The sequence below is a fragment of the Octopus sinensis genome, linkage group LG9 (assembly GCF_006345805.1).
Source record: "Octopus sinensis linkage group LG9, ASM634580v1, whole genome shotgun sequence".
NCBI classification, from domain to species: Eukaryota; Metazoa; Mollusca; class Cephalopoda; order Octopoda; family Octopodidae; genus Octopus; species Octopus sinensis.
In genome coordinates, this window is record NC_043005.1 from 3,411,848 (window position 1) to 3,432,057 (window position 20,210).

General features: G+C 39.1%; 1 protein-coding gene across 1 annotated transcript in view; it reads left to right on the forward strand.

Moving 5' to 3' along the window:
• LOC115215699 (TGF-beta receptor type-1-like) overlaps positions 1–20,210 on the forward strand; it is a 75,351-nt gene that overhangs the window by 30,392 nt on the left and 24,749 nt on the right. Inside the window, exon 2 of the mRNA XM_029784981.2 lies at positions 12,841–12,949. Coding sequence (XP_029640841.1) covers positions 12,841–12,949 — 109 coding nt within the window. The remainder of the gene's footprint in view (positions 1–12,840; positions 12,950–20,210) is intronic.

Consider the following 20,210-nt stretch of genomic DNA (forward strand, 5'->3'; position numbering starts at 1 on the left):
CAACATTCAAGCGAGGCCGTTGCCAGTGCCGCTGGAATGGCTCCTGTGCAGGTGGCACGTAAAAAAACACCATTTGAGCATGGCCGTTGCCAGTACTGCCTAACTGGCCCTCGTGCCGGTGGCATATAAAAGCACCCACTACACTCTGAGTGGTTGGCATTAGGAAGGGCATCCAGCTGTAGAAACTCTGCTAGATCAGATTGGGGCCTGGTGCAGCCACCTGGCTTGCCAGTCCTCAGTCAAACCGTCCAACCCATGCTAGCATGGAAAGCAGTTGTTAAACGATGATGATGTAGTTTTGTTTCTGGAGTCCACCAGATCTGGAAACCTCGGGACATACTTAGATTGATAAAAAAATCGATAATATGGCTCCTGAAAGGGACCTTTATATCTATCTCATAACTAATTTTGAAAAAAACACCCAAGGGAAATAACCCATAGCACCTGTACAATATTTTTTTTAAACACTCAAGGGAAATAACCCATTTCACTGTTTATGTTCAGTTACTTTGAATATTGATTTTTTGTGTGTCCAATTTCTAATTTTTGCAGACAATATCACTTGTATACTTTATTTGACATGTGGCATACTTAGATTGTTGAAAAACATCGATAATAGGGCACTTCCAATGGATCCTTCCATCTACTACATCATCATCATCATTTAACGTCCGCTTTCCATGCTAGCATGGATTGGACGGTTCAACTGGGGTCTGGGAAGCCCGAAGGCTGCACCAGGCCAGTCAGATCTGGCAGTGTTTCTACAGCTGGATGCCCTTCCTAATGCCAACCACTCCGTGAGTGTAGTGGGTGCTTTTTATGTACCACCGACACAGGTGCCAGATGAGGCTGGCGAACGGCCACGCTTGGATGGTGTTTTTTACATGCCACCGGCACAGGCCAGGCGAGGCTGGCACGGCCACGATCGGATGGTGTTTGTTACGTGCCACCAACACGGAGGCCAGTCGATGCAGTACTGGCTACGGCCATGTTCGGATGGTTTTCTTATGTGCCACCGGCACTGGTACCACAAGTAGAGTTATGTGTCCCAAGAAGGAAGGTATGCACAGATGGACTGACTACGTCCCAGGTAGGGGCCATGGGTTATGGCCTCGCTTGTCCTGCCGGGTCTTCTCGCGCACAGCATACTTCCAAAGGTCTCGGTCTCTGGTCATTTCCTCGGTGAGACCTAAAGAGCGAAGGTCGTTCTTTACCACCTCATCCCAGATTTTCCTGGGTCTACCTCTTCTACATATTACTAATATTTAAACAACCCAAGAGAAAAGCCCATACCAGCTGCAGATTTTAGCAAAGCGATCAATATTTGATTCTTATGATCAGCCAACCTAATTCTGCATTTCATTACTCAGTTTTGAACTGCTAAACATTATTATTGCACTTCCTTAATTTGAATTTTGAACATTAAAGACTTCATTCATACATTTCTATACATACATACTTTTTTGAATTCTGCATTTTTACAGTCACACGTTTTCCATGACAGTAGATAAATTTTTTATTTCACAACGTATTCCTAACATCTTTAAAATACGTTTCTAAACAGTGGCTTATTTTTGGTTGCAATCAGGTAATGCATTGCATTTTCCCCGACCAACTGTGACATGGTCAAGTGGTAGACCTGCCATCTTGTTTTTAAATCTTGTGTTAGGTATAGATGAGATTTTAGTTTTGAATCCGCTTAATTGTACACTGGCACATGTTGATCGAAAATCTCTTCATTTGCAGATAAGTCAGAGATTCTGATTGAAATAGTGGTAACAGACGAGATGACAATGGACTGAAATGTCTGGCAATATGAGGTTCTGGAAGTACTCTGTTCCACTTACATGTACCATTTTTTCACACACTTTACCCCAATAAACCAAACTACCCCTCCTCTTCCTCGCATCTCTTCTTCATGCGCTATGCTTATCTTTCCCTCCCCTCTCCTGCAGCCCAATCCTTTCCTTCCTGCCAACTGCCATCCTGTCCTGCCCCCATACACCCAGGTTTTCCCAGTCACTCTATTCTCCCCCTCTTTTTTCATTCACATGAATTACCTACTCATGTACCCTGGCCAATCCTCTACCACCCCCTTGATATTCACATCCTCACACCTTGAAAGTATGTCCTGGCACATTGCCACCATCTTTCTTGCTCCCCCCCCTTCTCTTTCTGATTGAGGTTACCAAGTCTCTTCTCTACAGCAAGACACCTGTTTCCGTCCCTCTGTCATACTCTAACCTCTCATCACCTGGCACAAAGCCACCTCCTATCTTGACATCACCTGATGGTTGTAGATGAGTTGCTCCAGGATACAAGCAGAGTTGTTTATTTCCCGTCTTGTATTTCTGGCTATGGAAATATTAACCTTGTTTGGAAGCGGGTGGAGGTGAGTGTCAGGAAGGGCATCCAACTGTAGAAAATCTTCTTCGATAAATTTTTCAAACCCATGCAAACATGGAAAAGTGGATGTTAAACAGTGACAAAACCACCCCCAGGTCCTTTGGATTTTGATCCTTTTTTTCTTTTTCTAGAATCAGTTGTGTTAAGGAATTCTTCTCATCATTGTCAGTCTTCCTGCAGTCGTTCCACATTGTTACACAACCGTTTGATGTGTTAGCAGAAAATATAAATTCAATTAGAAAAAATTGTTCAATGAATAAGTAATATTTCTTTGGCGTTAACAGAACTTTGTTACCAATATCCACATTGCATTTTTAAACTGATTTTCTAAAATTTAACTTGAAATAACATGAATTTTTCTTGCCTTTTCCCAATACATTTGGTCCCTGTTAGTGCCTTCCTCATCTATTCATTCAACATATTCCACAATTTTCTTTTCAAAATGAAAAAACTGACTTTTTGACTGTGTTAAAAATTTTACTTCCCAACCACACGGTACCAGGTTCAATCCCACTGCTTGGCCCCCTTGGGTAAGTTTCTTCTACTCTAGCCTCTCAGTTTGACCAAAGCCTTGTGAGTGGGTTTGGTAGATGGAAACCTAAAGTAGCCTGTTATATATATATATATATGTGTGTGTGTGTGTGTGTGTGTCTCACCATCACTTGTAAACCAGTGTTAGTGTGTTTACATCCCCATCACTTTGCAATTTGGCAAAGAGACTAATAGAATAAGTACCAGGCTTTAAAAAAAATAAGTACTGAGGCCAATTCACTTGACTGAAAGCTCTTCAATGCAGTGCCCCAGCATGGCCACAGTCTAATGTCTGAAACAAATAAAAGATATAAGAAAAATTTACATGCTTTTCTTCTTAAATTTCTTGAATAAATAAATGTTCATAACTGTACAATTTGCTCCCAGAAAATGTCTTCATTATAACGACGAGATAAACATTGGCAACTTTTGTCCCCTTTTCAAGTAAAATATTGATCCTGTTAAAAGGTGATATTGCCTTTAGCGACGCATTTTCCTGCAGGTGTTGTTTCAAATATTCTTGAACCATGGGGACATGTGACACATATACTTCCAGCAGGGGTTTTTGTGTCCAGCACTTCTGTCATCTTGACCCAACCCGTCAAATTCACAATATCCCTTACTTTATCTTTTACTTCTTAGTCAGCTGAGTGTGGCCATACTGGGGCAGCACTGCATTGAAGAAGTTTAGTCAAATGGATCAACCCTGGTACTTATTCTTTTTAAGTTTGATACTTATTCTGTCAGTCTCTTTTGCTGAACTGCTAAGTTATGAGGACATAAACATATCAACACTGGTTGTGAAGCAGTGAGGCTGGGGGACAAACACAGACAGAAAGACATGTGCACACACACATATACAACAGGCTTCTTTCAGTTTCCATCTACTAAATCCACTCACAAGGCTTTGGGTAAGTGTCTTTTATAGCAGATGACACTTGCCCAAGGTGTCATGCAGTGTGGCTGAACCTAGAACCATGTGGTTGTGAAGCAAGCTTCTTTATTTCGTAAAAATTTGCCATGCAGGCATTGCACAGAGGGGACAAACGAGGACAGAGAAACATAAAAGGGTGAAGAAGCGTTGTCGATTAAAAGTTCTGTTTTAAATGAATGGTGAAATGCGATTAAAAATTGTGAAATTAAAAATCCAATGATTTCACATTGCCACATGCAATGTATCTTCTGAAGGAAAGGCACCCGCCCACCAGGGTAGAACCTTTGCTTTTCTTCCAGGGCTCCACTTACCCGGTGCCACTCACTCCCAGCTTTCTTGCCACAAGCTTCCATCTTTTACCTATTCTCTCTCGTGACAGGTACCTCTTCTGTAACCTGTTGGTAGCAATGCTTTTGTTATTCTGTAAATAATTCATGAAGATATAACTATAAATAGTTGTACAAAGACCATTTACATACGAGATAGAAATACAACAGGTAACATATATAAGCAGTCACTGTTGTAGGTTAAGAGGTCTTCAACTTGTAATCAAACTGTAATCCATCTTGGCTTCTCAGCCCTACAGCAATGAGTGTCTCAGCATATACATTACTCTCTCTCACACGCATGTGTGTGTGTGTATGTGTGTACGTATTGAGAGAGAGAGAGAGAGAGCAGATAGTCTACAGCATGTAGTCAAAAGGTGCTTGAAACAGGTATCCATTCTTTTCTTGTTTCTTTTTCCTTGCCTTAATCTCTTTTATTATGCCCCACTGTTCCACTGAAACATTCTTCTGCTCCTTTCTTTTGACACACAGTTCACGGGGGGGGGGGGGGGCATTTTCTTTTTGTTCATTCTTTTGTTTACATTTTGTCCATTGCCTTTTGAATTTTAGTTTACCTCAAACTGCCTCTCTCTTTTCCTCCTCATTCTGTTTAGGCTGTTTACAAACATATATATGTGGAGGTGCAATGGCCCAGTGGTCAGGACAGCGGACTCGTGGTTGTAGGATCACAGTTTCGATTCCCAGACTGGGCGTTGTGAGTGTTTCTTGAGCAAAAACACTTAAAGCTCCACGAGGCTCCGGCAGGGGGGTGGGGGTGGTGGCAAACCCTGGCATACCCTTTCACCACAACTTTCTCTCTCTCTTCCTTTTTCTGTTTCTGTTGTACTTGTATTTCAAAGGACCAGCCTTGTCACACTCTGCATCACACTGAATCTCCTTGAGGACTACATTAAGGGTACATGTGTCTGTGGAGTGCACAGCCACTTGCCCGTTAATTTCACAAGCAGGCTGTTCCGTTGTTCGGATCAACTGGAACCCTCATCGGCATAACTAACGCCATGCCACGATATATATATATATAATATATATATATATATCATATATATATACTAGCAGAGATACCCGGCATTGCTCAGGATTAAAGTGGCAGAGTTTTTAATTGTTTTACTTGTTTCAGTCATGTAAATGTAGCCATGCTGGAGCACCACCTTTAGTTGAACAAATCGACCAAAGGATTTATTCTTTGTAAACCTAGTACTTATTCTGTTGGTGTCTTTTGCTGAACCACTAAGTTACAGGGACTTAAACACAACATTGGTTGTCAAGCAATGGTGGGAGTACAAACACACACAAATATATACAGATATATGAGAGTCTTCTTTCAGTTTCTGTGTATGAAAACTACTCACAAGGTTTTGGTTGGCCTGAGGCTTTAGTATAATATATATATGTATATATATATATATATATGTATGTATGTATGTACATACATACATACATACACACACACACACATACATATATATATATATATATATATACATACATATATATATATATATATATATATATATATTATATATATATATATATATATACATACATATATATATATATATATATATATGATGATGATGATGATGATGATGATGATATATATATATATATATATTATATAAAAGGGCTTAGTAAAATAAATTACTTTGCCGCATACTGAACTCATTAGAAATAGCAGCTAAAAAACTTTTTTAAAGCTATTTCTAATACTTAACGAAAATCTCTTAACGAAAATTTTCGTTAAGTATTAGAAATAGCTTTAAAAAAGTTTTTTAGCTGCTATTTCTAATGAGTTCAGTATGCGGCAAAGTAATTTATTTTACTAAGCCCTTTTATATAATGTAATAATTTGAATTCGCCTTGAATGGTCCCTTTGCATACTGAACACTTGGTGAAATTGATTAATAATTAATTAATTTTGCCCTCAATTGTTGAAATTATATATATATATATATATATACATACATATATATATGCAGGTGTGGCTTTGTGGTAAGAGGCTTGCTTCTGAACAACATGGTGCTGGTTTCAGTCTCACTGCGTGGCACCTTGGGCAAGTGTCTTCTACTATAGTGTCAGGCTGACCAAAGTTTCTGAGTGGATTTGGTAGATGGAAACTGAAAGAAGCCCATCGTGTATATATATATAAACCCTCCTTCCCTTCTTTCCTGAGCGTCAAATAATACTTTAATTGTTCCATGTCCTCGCGTTGCTGTGTTTTTTCCTGTGTTTTCTTGTTTGGATTAACTATATATATATATATATACATATATATATATATGTATGTATCTCTATATATATAAAACTGAGAATGTGTGTCTGTCTGTGTGTTTCCCTAAAACTTGAGAACTACATAACCAATTTCATTCAAATTTTACATATGCCTTACTTAGGGTCCATGTAGTTTCATGGGCAAAAAAAATGTTCAACTTCTTGCCTAGGGCGAGCCCATAGCAATATCATATCTTCTCCACTACGATTCCCTAAAACTTGAGAACTACACAACCAATTTCATTCAAATTTTACACATGCCTTACTTAGGGTCCATGTAGTTTCATGGGCAAAAAAAATGTTCAACTTCTTGCCTAGGGCGAGCCCATAGCAATATCATATCTTCTCCACTATTTCAGTATTATGTGTTAAAAGTGAAACAAAAACATTTCTCTATTTTATGTCAGATACTTTCACTTTAACAATAAAAATTAGAGATAATAATAAAAATTGAATTATATGTAGTAAGTAATAATTAAAATCAAACTAAAGTATAATATATTCGTAACATAACAAAAGTAAAAATAGCAATTGGTATAAAATTGCATCAATGACTTGAACTTGAATAAGTGGTTTCTCATGAATGGGAATAAATTAAAAATAAAATTAGCATGCAGAAATGGAATAGTCCAGATGGAGGTGTGCACATACCGTTTACTACGGCTTTTACATTAGATTATCTGCTAATTAGCTAGCTTTAAGTATCTATATGAAGTTTGGCTGTATGTAATGTCTGTTTTCTCGAACAGCCGCTTCTACTGAGTACTGCTGTTGGTTTATTTCTTATACATAAAGGACTATAGCTTCAACTGATTGATAATCTATATATATATAAGGGAAACGTTGTTGTGTTGCATTTGTTAAATAATTGTAAACTGTAACCCTCCCCCTTTGGGAGAAGGAGCTTCGGTTATTGTTTAAAATTTGAATTGTGTCCCTGTTTGGGGAAATTGACAATATTTTCACCGTTTACACGGAAGCATTTTTATTAGAATGCCTTCGATAGAAGAAAGTCCAAAAATGAATTTCGCTGCAGCCGTCGGCGGGCGCGAACTCATTAAAATTAAAATGGAAGAAATACAAACCTATTTCGGATTGATAACCAACAAAGACGGTGAGTCTAGGATAACACCACCAAACGAAATAAAAAATTAAATTAAAGAAAAGACTATTGTCTATAAAGTATGCAATGTAGAGAAAAAAAAAAAGATTTGAACACCTGGAGGAAAGCACCATCGAAAAGTGTCTTGGTGCGACTATGAAAGATATCTAACCAGAGGCGGTAAATTCGGCACAATAGAGCCAAGGTTCGAGTCAACGGAGCGTGCAAGGGGGTACTCGACTCGAACCTTGCAAAGTGGAAATATTTTATTTTTACCTTTAAAAATCTCCCCCCAGAAGTAGATGTAGGCTGGATTGTAGCCATACTTCTATACAAGAGGGAGGACAAGATACAATTGATCGAAATTACAAGAAACGGGCCTACAATTCCAGTCTGTTATATATTTTGAGTATTGTTATCACTAGCGATATCAAGATATAACTTTGTATTTTGTATTTTATGTGTAGATGTATATATATATAGATGTACATGTAATATGTACACATATATACATGCACTAGCACTATGACCTGGCAATGACGGGTCATAATGCTAGCGTATGTATATATGTATGTATGTGTATATATTTGTGTGTCTGTGTTTGTCCCCCCAACATCGCTTGACAACCGATGCTGGTGCGTTTATGTCCGATAACTTAGCAGTTTGACAAAAGAGACTGATAGAATAAGTACTAGGCTTACAAAGAACAAGTCCTGGGGTCGATTTGCTTGACTAAAGGCTGTGCTCTAGCATGGCTGCAGTCAAATGACTGAAACAAGTTAAACCATCCGTGGCCGTTTGCCAGCTCCGTCTGGCACCTGTGCGGGTGGCACATAAAAAGCACCCACTACACTCACGGAGTGGTTGGCGTTAGGAAGGGCATCCAGCCGTAGAAACACTGCCAGATCAGACTGGGCCTGATGCAGCCTTCTGGCCTCACAGACCCCAGTTGAACCGTCCAACCCATGCTAGCATGGAAAGCGGACACTAAATGATGATGATGATGAAAGATAAGGAAATAACTTATTCTCAAACACATGATAATGCTAATAATATAGCAACATCGAAAAATAGCTTAGGAATGAGAACCCAGGTTCGAAATTTCCCTAACACACCTGATGAAGGCTGGAAGTTAGATCAGCCAAAATGTTGCGATAGCAACAAACAAGATGAGGACAAATATCCGTCAATTGTAAATAATGTAAATAATTCCTCATCTCTTAAATATAGATCTGAAACACAAAGATGCATAAATATATAGGCACACACACACACACGACAGGCTTCTTTCAGTTTCTGTTGACCTGTGGTTGGGAAGCAAACTACTTACCACACCAAAACTTTACAGCCAGATGCTCTTTCTGTTACCAGCTCTTAACTGTTTTATAAGTAAAGGGTTTATTTGTATGTGTGTATGTGTGTATATATATATATAATACATTAAAAGTCAGCTTGAATCATGTTTGCTTGCTTGCAATGTTACCCAGCCAAACCGGTGCATAATGGGAAAATACTATGAATTAAGTTGCCCCTGAAATGTTAATAAGAACAGAATAAAACAAATTTTGTATATCTTAATCGTTAAAGGGAAGAAACTCTTACCTTTCGATTAGACACAGTGACTTGACAATGAAAAAATACAATTTATTTTTTACAGTAAATGTTTCTATTTTCACTTTTGTTAAACAATATTTTAATCATTTAGAAATATTTTTAAGTGAATGTAATGTCAAAAATATAAGTTTTGTTCAGTAAGTATTTATATTTTAGCCTTCTTTAAACAGACAATATTTTAATGTTTTTTAAAATTATTTTCAAGTGAATGCTTTTACATGCCACCGCCATTGGTGCCAGGGGAGGCTGGCAGTGTACAAAATTTTTTTTGACATATTTAAAAAATATTTTATGGTAAAAATGACTTTAAAAATACAGTAAATATTTTGTAAAAGACCTGTTCGTAATGTTGGTGTGAAATAATTTTTTCCATTGGGTTTTTTAGAGTGCATTCAACATATCTCACCTCCAAAGGTTTGACTGCTATTTCTGGCATGCCCTGCTACCACGTAACAGCTATTTGTGATAAAGGACCTGAAATACCTGTTATGTGGTAACGGGGCATGCATGAAATAGCAGCCAAATATTTCCTTTTCTGGGGAAAGGAGCTGTTTATGCGTGATTTTGATGTTACGTTTGTTGAAAGCATGAGAAATAACCTGGAAAAGAAAAAACCCTACAAAACAAAATTCCGTTGCTGGGAAACTCAGAGTTTCCCAGTGACCCAACAGGTCACGGGTAGTCTTGTATGTATCCCCATTGGAGGATACTTTGGAGATTTCCATTCATGGAATGAATGTGGGATTGTCATGTATTTAGGTTGCAAATGGATGATATATGATTAGGGAGGGTTCAGAAAGGATGAAGTGGAACATCACCTGTGGATGATGATGATGGCAAATATTGATGCAGAGAAGGATGAGAGTTGGGTGGGTGGGGGACAAAACTGAACCCTTGGGGCCTGCATGAGTTGACAGAGTGAGGAACAGTACCATCAGCAAAGCTCATAACTGAAAGCTACTAATTTTCTTGTAAAATAATTTTATAGTTTATTTCATGCACTTTGATGAAGCAGTTCCTATTTTTTATTTTATTATTTTTTTCTTTTTGGTCTTATGCTTAATTGTAGTAAAGATTGTTTGCCAACATAACATGGCAGTCCTGGTTTAGGACAAATGTTGCTGTAATTTAGCTCCAAGAGACATCAATTTCCAGGTTTTTTCCCTTCATCAGCACAGAATAATTGTTCAGCTAGAGGTGGCGCTGCCAAATTCCAGTTCAGAATATATAGTTTTCAAAGTCACAACTAGTCACTGATCTATAAATTAGAAAATTAATATTTTTTAAATCTCACAATGTGAGATATTCAGCAACAATACTTTGTAGTAAAGATTGTTTGCCAACATAACAATCGCAATACACAGATATTGTTTTGAGCTGAGTGGGGGTGCTAGATTCCCTTATTTGAAAATATAAGGACACAGATCGTGTTGTATAGCCAGCTGGAGACGATGTCTCCTGGGGCTAAATTATAGCAACATTCGTCCTAAACCAGGACTGCCATGTTATGTTGGTAAACAATCTTTACTATGAAGTACTATTGCTGAATATCTCGTGTTGTGAGATTTAAAAATAGTAATTATGCTTAATTGTTTTTAACTTTATGGAAAGCTACATATAAAATCACAGCACTGCTATAAACTTTAATCATTTAGAATTTAAACTGGCCATTGCTGGCCCAAATATTCTTCCTGTTTTCTGTTCAAGCTGACCAGATCTGGCTTCTCACACTTCTCCTTTGATAAGTCAATGTCATTCTAAAAAATAAACATCATAGAAATCTTGAAGCTACAAGATAATCCCATGATCAATTCAAAACAATGTGAATAATAAGCATTACATTGGACAGAGTCATCTGAATGCTAAAGAGTTTAAGGGGTTAGGGTGATAAAAAGTAGCCTGGTGCTTCACACTGGCCATGTATGCTTTAGGGTTTAGTCTTATCAATAGATGAGCTTATTTTCTTTTGATATGAATGAAAACTGATTGCAAAACATTTTACAATGAATGAAATTTAAAAAGCAAAATCATCTGTTTTTCAACTATGAAGCACATGAATTGTTATTTTGACTAGATGTAGGTTAAAAAATGTAGTTGTATATTGCCAGTGTGATATGATTAGTTTAGTGGGTCAGACAAAGCAAGTCTGGGTTAGTAACCAGGTAAAAGATTAATTATTATGTGCAAGATAAAATTGGTTGAGCTACAGGTGTGGTTTGTGAAAGAATGAATAATATATAAAAAAAATTGTAACAGGCGTCCGTGTTATTCTTACGCTAGTGTGTTGTTCTCTGCTAATTCTGTGTCACTTCAACCTAAACGTGATTTTGCTTGTCTCCGTCCCTCCTACTCTGTCTCTTTCTAGCCAGATCCTCTTCTAAATACATTTCTCCAATCCTTCATCTTCACACAATGATACCCATCTGTTTCTACCATCTACAAACCTGTAACAATCCAAAACAGTAGTCATTATATTCTTTAATATGAAACAACCTGAATATAAACTATTGGCACTGTCCATTCTCCAAAGGCTGACAGATAAGATTGTATTAAACACATCCTGAGTGAGTGCCTCTCACACATCTTGAAAGTCTATATACTTTCGAGTTACCTGGTTCTATAATGAGAAAATTCTATAGAAAGGTTTTTGGCTTATGATAATTAATTATATTCATGGTTGCGTTTTAATGAAATGATTTTTTTCACTTCATCATCAAATTTTGCTGGTTGTGATCCAACTTCCATTTCAGTGTTAGTCTCAAGGCTCTTCTCCCTGGCTGCCTTTGTAGACTTTATATCTAAACCTCATACTGTTCCGTTCCAAAACCCTGCTTAGATCCTCAAAAGATCTAAAAGTCCTGACCGTGTGCTTTATATCTCAGAGTTGGGTTCATGCTAATCTCTCACAAACTCAGCCCTGTTTTTATTTCCTTGTGGTTTCCATGTCAAACACTGTATTGCGATTCTTGTGAGGCTACCCACAAAACTATGTCCTCATATAAGGCTCGTCTTTTCTTCCTGGTACCAGTTGGAACCCTTCAATGAATAGACATCACAGTGAAATCTATAATTGATTTGAATTTATCTCCTTTGAACCTATTTTATGAACTACAGGTGAAGCTGACTTTAAGGAGATTTAAATTCAAAAATCCAGACACACAACACTATCATAGCTTGAAACAATCCTATTAATCTCTTAATGACATTTTTACTATTTCACTCTGGGGCTCAGATTCTGTTTCATTAGTACCCAACATCTGGGTATTTATTGTCCACCCACACCAGTAACTCCTCTTTTCCTCTCCAGTAAACACAACACTTCAGGTTGATGAGTGCAGATTAACAGAAATACACCCAAATATTTTATTGTATGCCAAACATTTCCACTGACCAGGTTTTTACAATCAATCCGAGTGGTCCTACAATGGGAGAGGAATGTCTTTCATCAATGGGAAACAGGGTTCTTGTTTCATGTACAATGTTGTTTTTCTTTTTGCTTGATTTTATATCAGAACCCGGCTTTTTTATTGATTCACCCCCACCCCAGTGGTTTTTATCTTTAAAACTAAACACAGTGAAATATTTTATTTTTACGAATGATACTGTTGCAACTTTGTGTCTTTCTCTTTGTTTTACAGGTTTGTTGTGTTCCTGTAATGAATGTACAAACACAAACACATGTAATACAACAGGGGTCTGCTATGCACTCATGACGCGGAGAAAACAGGGCAAGAAACTTATCTATAAGTGAGTATTTGTCTAATGACTTTCACCTCTTTTCATTTGTTTACATCATTAGAGATAATATGCTGATTGATGTTGTTGTTGTTGGTGGTGGTGTCAAGTAACTTCCATCTGCTTTGCTTGAACTGATCTCTAAACGTATGAGATGTTTTGGCACAGTCATTTTTGCATCGTTTAATTGACATCGTCGATTTGATGTTGACTTATTGACATGAGACATTTTAATGTGACTCTTATTTTTTTCTGCCTCTGTTATGTGTGTGTGTGTGCAGAGAATATTTCTCTGTGAGGAGAGGAAAAGTATTTGCATTGATCCTGTTCAATTAATAAATTGTTCTCTCTCTCTCTCTCTCTCTCTCTCTCTCTCTCTCATTTTTGTATGTATGTGTGTGTGTGTGTATTTGTCTGCGGAACCAAAAATTACTCTTGTCAAAACAGGCTGAATATCCAGTCAGTCAGTGATGCTGGTTAGGGAGCTTGCTTCCTATCTATATGGTTTCGGGTTCAGTCCCACTGCGTGGCACTCTGGGTAGGTGTCTTCCACTATAGCCCCGAGCCGACCAGAGCTTTGTGATTGAATTCGGTAGGTGGAAGTTACTGCCGTGTGTGTATGTGTGTGTATAGCTGCTCAGTGCCTCTCCGAAAGAGAGAGAGAGAGAGAGCTGCTGCACTTGATCATTTCATTCTAGAATTCCGAAACAGAGATGGAGTGAATCATCATCACCATTCATTTTCCATGCTGGCATGGGTTACACAATTTGACAGGAACCGGCAAGGCTGGAGAGCTGCACCAGGCTCCAGTTGTCTCTTTTGGCATGGTTACTATAGCTAGATATCGTGTGGTGTGCATGCTGTATACATTGCATCAGCACAGGTATGTTATATTTTATGTGGTACCAGCCCAGTTGCTTTTTGCAATCTATCAATGCTTCAGTTCAGTTTGGAACTATCATGTTATTATATATTATTATTTTGTGAAGGCACATGGCTTAGTGGTTAGAGCATCGAGCTTACGATTGTGAGGTTGTGAGTTTGATTCCTGGACTGGGCTGCATGTTGTGTTCTTGAGCAAGACACTTTATTTCACATTGCTCCAGTTAACTCAGCTGTAGAAATAAGTTGTGACATCTCTGGTACCAAGCAGTATCGGCCTTTGCCTTTTCCTTGGATAACATCAATGGTGTGGAGAGTGGAGGCTGGCATGCATGGGCAACTGTTGGCCTTCCACAAACAACCTTGCTCAGACTTGTGCCTCAGAGGGTAACTTTCTAGGTACAATCCTCACTTTGTGAAAGTTAAGTTATGTTAAACCAAACTCTTTAGTCTTGCAGAGATAACCCCTTTAGTGCTGGTGCTGGTAGAACAGCAAAATCTTCTCAGCAGGCCATAAAGTGGTTGGCGATGGACCAGAGAGAGCAGAGGGTAGAAGAGTTCTTTAATTTTGTGTGGAACATCACAACCTGGTCCCACATTAAAATGCTTTCTGTACATTCTTGTAAAGTGATTGTTGTTAGGAAGAGCATTCCTCATCCAACCAAAGAAACCATGTCAGAATGGTATGTAGGAACAAAATGTGGTCCCTTGATCTATGAGGGCAATAACGGAATAAGAACTAGCTTCAATTCTGACAACTTGCCCAATCTATGGCTGCAGACATAAGGTGGTGGTGATGATGATGATAATGATGATGGTGAACTTGTCATAATGGAGCTCAAGGATAAGTTAAACACAAAACAAAGCAGCAAGTTAAAACTTCAAATTTTATCGCTGTCACCATTTACAAGAGCAGAAATGGAGACATTCTTTCGAGCATCAAATTACATGTAAAAAGTCGTTGGTGAGTCGATAGCTGGGCTAGTCATAAAATGTCAACTTTCTAAGCTTGTTATTAATTGGTGTTAACCTTGAAACTACGTACTTGGGAACTTTGGCATAATCATACTATATGACAGTGTGTAGAATTATATTTATATATAAATATTAATACTGAAGTAATTCAGAATGGTTTTGGTCGTGGCAGCAAGGTCTTGTTGACTGACCACTATCTGAATGTATATATACTTCCTATAGATTTCTTTATATTGCCCTGAAAAGATTTGAAGGTTTATATCAGTAGTTCTCATTCAAGGTCCATATAAGATTTTTAAGGGTCCATGCAAGCAAAATAGTCAATTGGGGATCCACGATAATATTTTAAGGGTCCATGAAAAAATTTTGCTTTAGTTGTATTTATTGTAAGAAATAGCTAGATTTCTTTCATCATCGTCATCATTGTTTAACATCCACTTTCCATGCTGTCATGGGTTGGACAGTTTGAATGAAAACTGTTAAACTGGGGAGCTGCACCAGGTTCCAATCTGATTTGGCAAGGTTTCTATGGCTTGATGCCCTTCCTAATGCCAACCACTCCAAGAGTATAGTGAGTGCTTTTTAGATGCCACCGTCATGGATGCCATTGACCTGACACTGGCATTGGCCACAACTACAGTCTCACTTGGCCTGACAGGTCAACATAAGCATGGCATATTGCCAAGGGTCTTGGTCACCCGTCACTGCCTCCATGGGGTCCCAGTGGCATTTCTTTCTCTCACATGGCCTCTGAATCATGTTCTCTTAGGGAGTGTAACTGCAAACCTACCCAAGTGGATGGACAGAAAACAAATGAGGAATTTCGAAAGAACTCTCTATAAAACTAGTTTTTAAACATTGCGTTGCCAAAGCGGCTATCTGGCCTCCGTGCCAGTGGCACGTAAAAGACACCATTCGAGCATGATCGTTACCAGCATCGCCTTACTGGCACCTGTGCCGGTGGCATGTGTAAAAGATTCGAGTGAGGTCGTTGCCAGTACTGCCTGACTGGTCCCCGTGCCGGTGGCACGTAAAAGCACCCACTACACTCTCAGAGTGGTTGGCGTTAGGAAGGGCATCGAGCTGTAGAAATTCTGCCAGATCAAGATTGGAGCCTGGTGCAGCTATCTGGTTCACCAGCCCTCAGTCAAAATTGTCCAACCCATGCTAGCATGGAAAGCGGATGTTAAATGATGATGATGATGAATGGCTAGTGGTTGGTGGTCCACCTGAACGAAATGGTAATCCAAGGGGTTCATAGATAAAAAAAAAATGGTTGAGAATCACTGCTTTATATTTTGATGTTTTATTTATTGGTCTCCTGTAAGGAATATAAACTGCAAAGACTGTTTATTTCTTCAATGGAGCTATAAGAGATGCCCGATGAACTGGATCGGCTTAGGCTGAATATTATTTAATGTGCAAATGTTTATTTAATTATATTAGCTACACAACAAAGAAGATAATAATTATTACTTAATTAGTTTTGTTTGTATCAAAGTGGCCTTGTTTTAATTGGACCTTCTTCCAAGTAGGGAAGACTCTTCTCGTAGTGGTATGTCTTTCCTTGGAAAACTGTCTGGATCCTTTTGAAGACATATTTGAACCCCTGGGAAGACTTTAGGTGAGGCAGGTGAATCTTCATTGTCTTCCATTTGTGAATTGTCTTTTACTGTTGCTTGCCAAAGATTAATTCTGCAATATTATTGTCAGGGGTTGATAAATTAAGTCCCAGTTGAGCCACAGGGTCAATGAAATCCGACTCCCCCCCCCATCTCAGGCTTTGTGCCTAGAAGCACTGTGATCTACACTGTAATCTTTCACTATAGCTTTGCAAAATAGAAATAATGACAGTACAAGACTTGTGGAAGGAAATGGTAAATTACAATAGGAAACTTTCAGGGGAACATTTTTATCATTAAGGAATTTTACCAAAATCCAATCACCAAGAAATCAAATAGTTACCTTAAACATTCAGTTATTAATGAATTTTTTTTATTTTCCATCTTATATCAAAATTAATGACAGTTTGGGAATTTGGGGTTATTCCATTTCCAAACATGGATACTTTTATTTTATATTGCTACTGCAACAGGATAAGTTATGGTTATCTGAATAAAGGTTAACAGCTGACCTTAAAATGACCTTGCCAGTAACTTTTGAACTGTTGGTCAGATTTAGCTGCAAACTTAAGAATTGTGCTTTTGGGTCAAAACCCAGACCCTATGTTCAATTTCAGTAAATTTGGGAAGGTAATGATGCTATTGCCCAACTTCAATGAGTGATCTGTTTTGGAATCCTTCAAGCACTCAAGTTATCTCTGTCTTCTCTTTAACAGATATTAAATACTCAGAATAGAATTGCCAAATGGTCAGTCAGTCAGTTACATAGATCTGAGTAGACACACGGAAACAGCAGTTGGGATCATCATTGTCATTGCTAGCATTTGTTGGCATGGCAAGCTTTTGTTTGTTTGATCACCACCACCATTACCCTTGTATTCACATGCTTAGATCACAAATGGCACAGAATGCATCAAGGCTTTGTATAATATAGGATGCAGTTAGATCTTAGACCACACAGAAGCTTGGCATACTTGATAAGATTGATCCAGGAGGCAGACTCAAAGAACCAGTTCTCATTGACTGAGTTAGTTGGGGCTCCTCAACAGTGATTTCTCTCTTTGAATACATTACCAAAATCTGCACAGCATTTGTTGCATCAGCCCAGATCTTAATACCAGAAGTGTAAGTCTTGATCATAACATCAGCCTGAGTGTCCAGTGTTGTGAATTAATTTACTTTTATTCATTTGATCTGTTACTTGTGAGTCGTTAATCTACCAATGTTAATTAACAATAGTTTCATAGAATTTGCAGGTTAATCCTGAATTAAAGCCGTAACATGTCTTAGATGTTGGATTGATGTGGTATGTCTTAATATGTATTGTTGTAGTTTTGCTTCAGGTGACCTGACACACACCACATGGCACTGACAATAAAAGCAGCAGTGGTTTTGTCCCACTTCATCCCTCACCCAACTGTTCTAGCCATCACAATGTAGTTAAGTAATTTTCATATTACTACAGCTGTTCTCACTCTCACAGATAACATTGCAATGTTACTGCTGTTACCATAACAACCAACATGGCAACTTTACAACCTGTCATATACCACACCACTTGGCATCACTACAATACCATTGTACTGTAATGATTACAGTGTAGTCTTGAGCCTAGGTAATAATTTGCAAAATTGTTCGAAGGTTTGCTAGATTGCTTTGAATTCATTACAAAAAGGAGCCAGTCAGAGTGGGAGGAACTGGCATCGACCATGTTCAGATGGTGCTTTTTATGTGCCACGAGCACGGGGAGCCAGACAGGTGGAACTGGCAACAACCCACCCATGAATGGTGCTTATTACATGCCATCAGCACGAGAGCCAGTTAGGTGGCACTGGTATCAGCCACAACTACAATTTCCATTTGATTTGATATGATTTTGATGTACTTGACTCAATAGGTCTCCTCAAACACGGCATGTTACCCTACAATCCAAGGTACTTTTGAATGCGCTGGTTATGTGACACAGCTGTGATTTCACTTTATTTGCTGGGTTTTCTCAATCACAGCATATCTCCAGAGGTCTCGGTCTTTCGCCATTGCCTCTGTGAAGCCCTATGTTCAATGGTCATGCTTCATCACCTCATCCCATGTCTTCCTATGTCTACTTGACTGTGGCCATGCTGGGGCAGTCCCTCGAAGGGTTTTAGTCTATCATATTGACACTAATACTTATCATCATCATCATTTAACGTCCGCTTTCCATACTAGCATGGTTTGGATGATTTGACTGAGGTCTGGCGAACCAGATGGCTGCACCAGGCTCTAATCTGATCTGGCAGAGTTTCTACAGCTGGATGCCCTTCCTAATGCTAACCACTCCGAGGGTGTAGTGGGTGCTTTTACGTGCCACTAGCACGAGAGCCAGGCAGGCGGTACTGGCAACGGCCATGCTCAAATGGTGCTTTTTATGTGCCACCTGCACAGGAGCCAGTCCAGCGGCACTGGCAATGACCTCGCTTGAATGTTTTTTCACATGCTTCCAGCACAAGTGCCAGTAAGGCGACGCAGGTAGCGATCACGCTCCAATGATGCTACTTATGTACCACCGGCACGGTGTGTGAAGCCAGTTTGTTGCTCTGGCAACGATCACGCTTGGATGGCACTCTTAGCGCTCCACTGGCATGGATGCCAGGCATTGAATTTGATTTTGATTTCAAATTCACTTGCCTCAACAGGTCTTCTCAAGCAGAGTTTAGTGTCCAATGGAGGAAAGGTACGCATTATATAAGTGGACTGGTTACACCTCTGGCATAGGCCACAAGGTTATGGTCTCACTTGGCTTGCCGAGTCTTTTCAAGCATAGCATATTTCCAAAGGTCCTGGTCACTAGTCATTGCCTCGGTGAGCCCAATGTTCGAAAGTCATGCTTCACCACCTCATCCCAGGTCTTCCTGAGTCTACATGTTTCACAGGTTCCCTCAACTTTTTCACACAGCTATCCACATCCATACTCGCCACATGGCCATACCAGCGCAGTCGTCTCTCTTGCACACCACATCTGATGCTTCTTATGTCCAACCTTTCTCTCAAGGTACTTACACTCTGTTGAGTGTGCACACTGACATTACATATCCATCGGAGCATACTGGCTTCATTCCTTGAAAGCTTATGCATGTCCTCAGCAGTCATGGCCCATGTTTCACTGCCATGTAGCATTGCTGTTCATACACATGCGTCATACAGTCTACCTTTTACTCTGTGCAAGAGGCCCTTTGTCACCAACAGAACTAAGAGCTCTCTGAACTTTTCCCAGGCTATTGTTATTCTAGCAGCTACACTTTCAGTGCACCCTCCCCTGCTACTGACTTGGTCACCTAGGTAACAGAAGCTATCAACTATTTCTAGTTTTTCTCCCTGGAATGTGGCGGAAGTTGCTCTCTGCGCATTTTCAGTGTTTATTGCTCCTGAGCATCTGCCACATACAAAAACTATCTTCCTAGTTAGCCCTCCCTTGACGTTGCTGCACCTCTTATGTGTCCATAGCTTACACTGGGTACATCTTATAGAGTTTCTACCTACGCCTTTTCTACAGATCGAGCAGGGCTAACTACCTGAAGGGATTTGTGGTTTGCCTGCCTTCCTACTTATTAGGACTTTGGTTTTAGCTAGGTTGACTCTAAGGCCCTTCCATTCTAATCCTTGTTTCCACACTTGAAACTTCTCCTCCAGTTCTGATAGTGATTCAGCAATTAGAGCAAGGTCATCAGCATAGAGGAGCTCCTAGGGGCATCCTGTCTTGAATTCCTCTGGTATTTCCTGGAGGATTATTATAAATGGGAGGGGGCTGAGGACTG